Source organism: Gavialis gangeticus, unplaced genomic scaffold (assembly GCF_001723915.1).
Source record: "Gavialis gangeticus isolate Ggan-Ray unplaced genomic scaffold, GavGan_comp1, whole genome shotgun sequence".
In the NCBI taxonomy this organism is placed as follows: Eukaryota; Metazoa; Chordata; order Crocodylia; family Gavialidae; genus Gavialis; species Gavialis gangeticus.
This window is the reverse complement of record NW_017729024.1, coordinates 140,068,060-140,070,373: the sequence shown is the minus strand read 5'-3', so window position 1 is coordinate 140,070,373 and position 2,314 is coordinate 140,068,060. Positions and strand designations below refer to the sequence as shown.

Genomic DNA, 2,314 nt, shown 5'->3' with positions numbered 1-2,314 from the left:
TGTAGAGGGACATAGGGTATGTTGAGGTGTATGTATATGCCAGTGGGAGTTGTAGGGGAAGGATGTGGGGTGTGAGGGAGGGTGGCACGTGTAGTGCTTGGTAGGCTGGCTGTGGCCCATGGGCCATATTCTGCTCACCCCTGCTGTAGCTACTCCACACCTACATTGCCATGTGCCCTCTCACAGGCAGAGTAGCTGAGACTCAGGCTCTCAGGAGTCTATTCCTGTTCATGGGACCAAAGAAGTAGCTTTAAGTCCCACAAACAGGAATATTGAGTCCTGTGGTTGGGCCTGGAAATTCACAATTGCAGAACAACTGAGTAACCACACTGCCGTAGCAGCCTCCTATCCAAGTACTGACCTAATTCAACTTTCTGTGGCTTTTTAGGAACTTCTCTGAGCACAGCTGGTTAACCTTTCTATTTCCACAATGTCAGTCAGTGGAGGGAGACATATTATACAGGTCTTCAAACCACAGAAAAAAAATTACATTAAAGAATCCTGTCTGGGATTCAGAAAACAAGCCTGTAGAAGTCAGCCAGTGCCATGCTCAGGACTGCCTGCGCAAGTTTGGTTACATGGGTGGCTAGTACCTCCAGAGGCTGGGGAGGCACCAGATTGCTGGGGAGGGGGAGGCATGTCCCCCAGCATCCTATTTCACAGCTGGTGTTTGCAGGGGGTGTATGGCCAATCTCAGGGGGTGCACATGCACCTACATGCACCCCCTGCGTGTTGCCAACAATTACATCCCCTGCACATCGCTCTTACCCACTGAATGAGACTGTGCTCCTGGCAGGGAACAGGGACGCAGACCCCTACCATTAGAAGAATGAGGCAGACACAGGAGAGGTTCATCCGGGGGGTGCACACAGCTGTAGACTTGTCTGGCATCGTGCAGAGTTGAGTGCTTGGTTTTGCAACGAAACAAGACATTTTACCTCTATGAGGGGTGGGGGGTAGAAGGGCGTTTCAGAAGTTTCTTAAGGGAAGGCGGTAAGACAGGTTTCTGTAGAAAGCCTGTGGTGGGCGAGGCCGGCTACCCCACGAGCCGCGTGGCACCCCCAGCACCATCCTCCGGCCCAGCCTGAGGTAAGCGAAGAAGGAGCCGCCCGCGGGGGCGGAGGTCCCGCTCGTTCCCAGGTCCGCGGCACAGGCCAAAGCGAGACGGTGCCGAGCGCGCCCCCGCCCGGCAGCACCCCGCCACGAAGCGAGGACACGCGTCCAAGCCCCAGCCCCGCGGCCCGTTACCTCCGGGTGGACTCAGCCCGGCGCAACCGCAACGGGTCGTCGAGCCCAGCCTGACGCGCCGAAATGAAGCCCAACATGACACGGTCCAAGCAGCGGCCGGAACCAGCGCAGCCATCTTGGCAGCGGGCCGGCGCGGATTGGCTCCGCGCGCAAAGGCCGCGACCAATCCGGGGCGCGGTTACTGCAGGGTTGCGTGTGGGGGGCGGAGCGTGCGCCAGAAGGCGCCGGGCGGGGCGAGCGAAGGTATCCCCGCGCGGGGCGGGGCTTGGTGGCGGCGGCGGCTACGACATGAGTGGCATCGCGCGGTTCTTGCGCACTCTGCGGCTCGGGCTCCTGGGACCCGGCCGGGAGTATGTGGGCGCCGACTCGCTTGGGAACAAGTACTACCGCGTCCCCGAGCACCGCACCTGGGCAGGTAGGAGCCCCCACCCCAGCGCCGCTGCAGGGGTCCTGGCAGGTTGCCGGCTGGTTGCGGCGGGGCCGGGCGTCCGCGTCACCTGTTCCTACGCTGCCCCTACCGGCGCCTGCCGCTTCCACACCTTTCTTCCCCGGGGGACGCCAAGCCCTGGTGGGCTGAAGTCAAGCAGAAGGCAGGGAAGACTTGCGGCTTAGAGACCAAGGACAAGAGAGACCTGTGTGCACACGTGCGTGGAAAGTACACGCCTGGATGTCCGTGTATATGATGTGTATTAGGGCTGTGCAAAATTTCACCATCAATTTAATTTCAACACGGTTTCAACTTGTTTTGAGCTTGAAACAGCGAAATTGAAATGAAATGGAGAGCTTCAAAACAGTTTCAAAATGAAACAAGGCAAGTCAAAATGTTTTGAAAATTTCAAAACATTTCCAGTTTTGAAGCTCCAGCTGGGCTTGCCTGTAGGGAAACAGAAACTAAAGTAAGGAAAGGGCAGGTGGAAATGGGGGAAGGAGTACTTTTATTATTGCCTGTGTAGCTGGCTGGTGAGTGTCACCCTTCCCTGAGGTCCCTTCTGATCCCAGTGCTCTGGGGAGGGATGGAAAAAATGCATAAAAAGCAGCATTGTTTTGCCTGTCAGCAGCTGGAGGT

The 2,314-nt window shown here is 57.3% G+C and overlaps 1 protein-coding gene across 1 annotated transcript in view; it reads right to left on the bottom strand.

The window, feature by feature from the left end:
- ERCC8 (ERCC excision repair 8, CSA ubiquitin ligase complex subunit) overlaps positions 1 to 1,390 on the bottom strand; it is a 42,362-nt gene extending 40,972 nt beyond the window's left edge. Inside the window, exon 1 of the mRNA XM_019517819.1 lies at positions 1,249 to 1,390. Coding sequence (XP_019373364.1) covers positions 1,249 to 1,325 — 77 coding nt within the window. The 5' untranslated portion in view covers positions 1,326 to 1,390. The remainder of the gene's footprint in view (positions 1 to 1,248) is intronic.
- Positions 1,391 to 2,314: the final 924 nt, after the last annotated feature.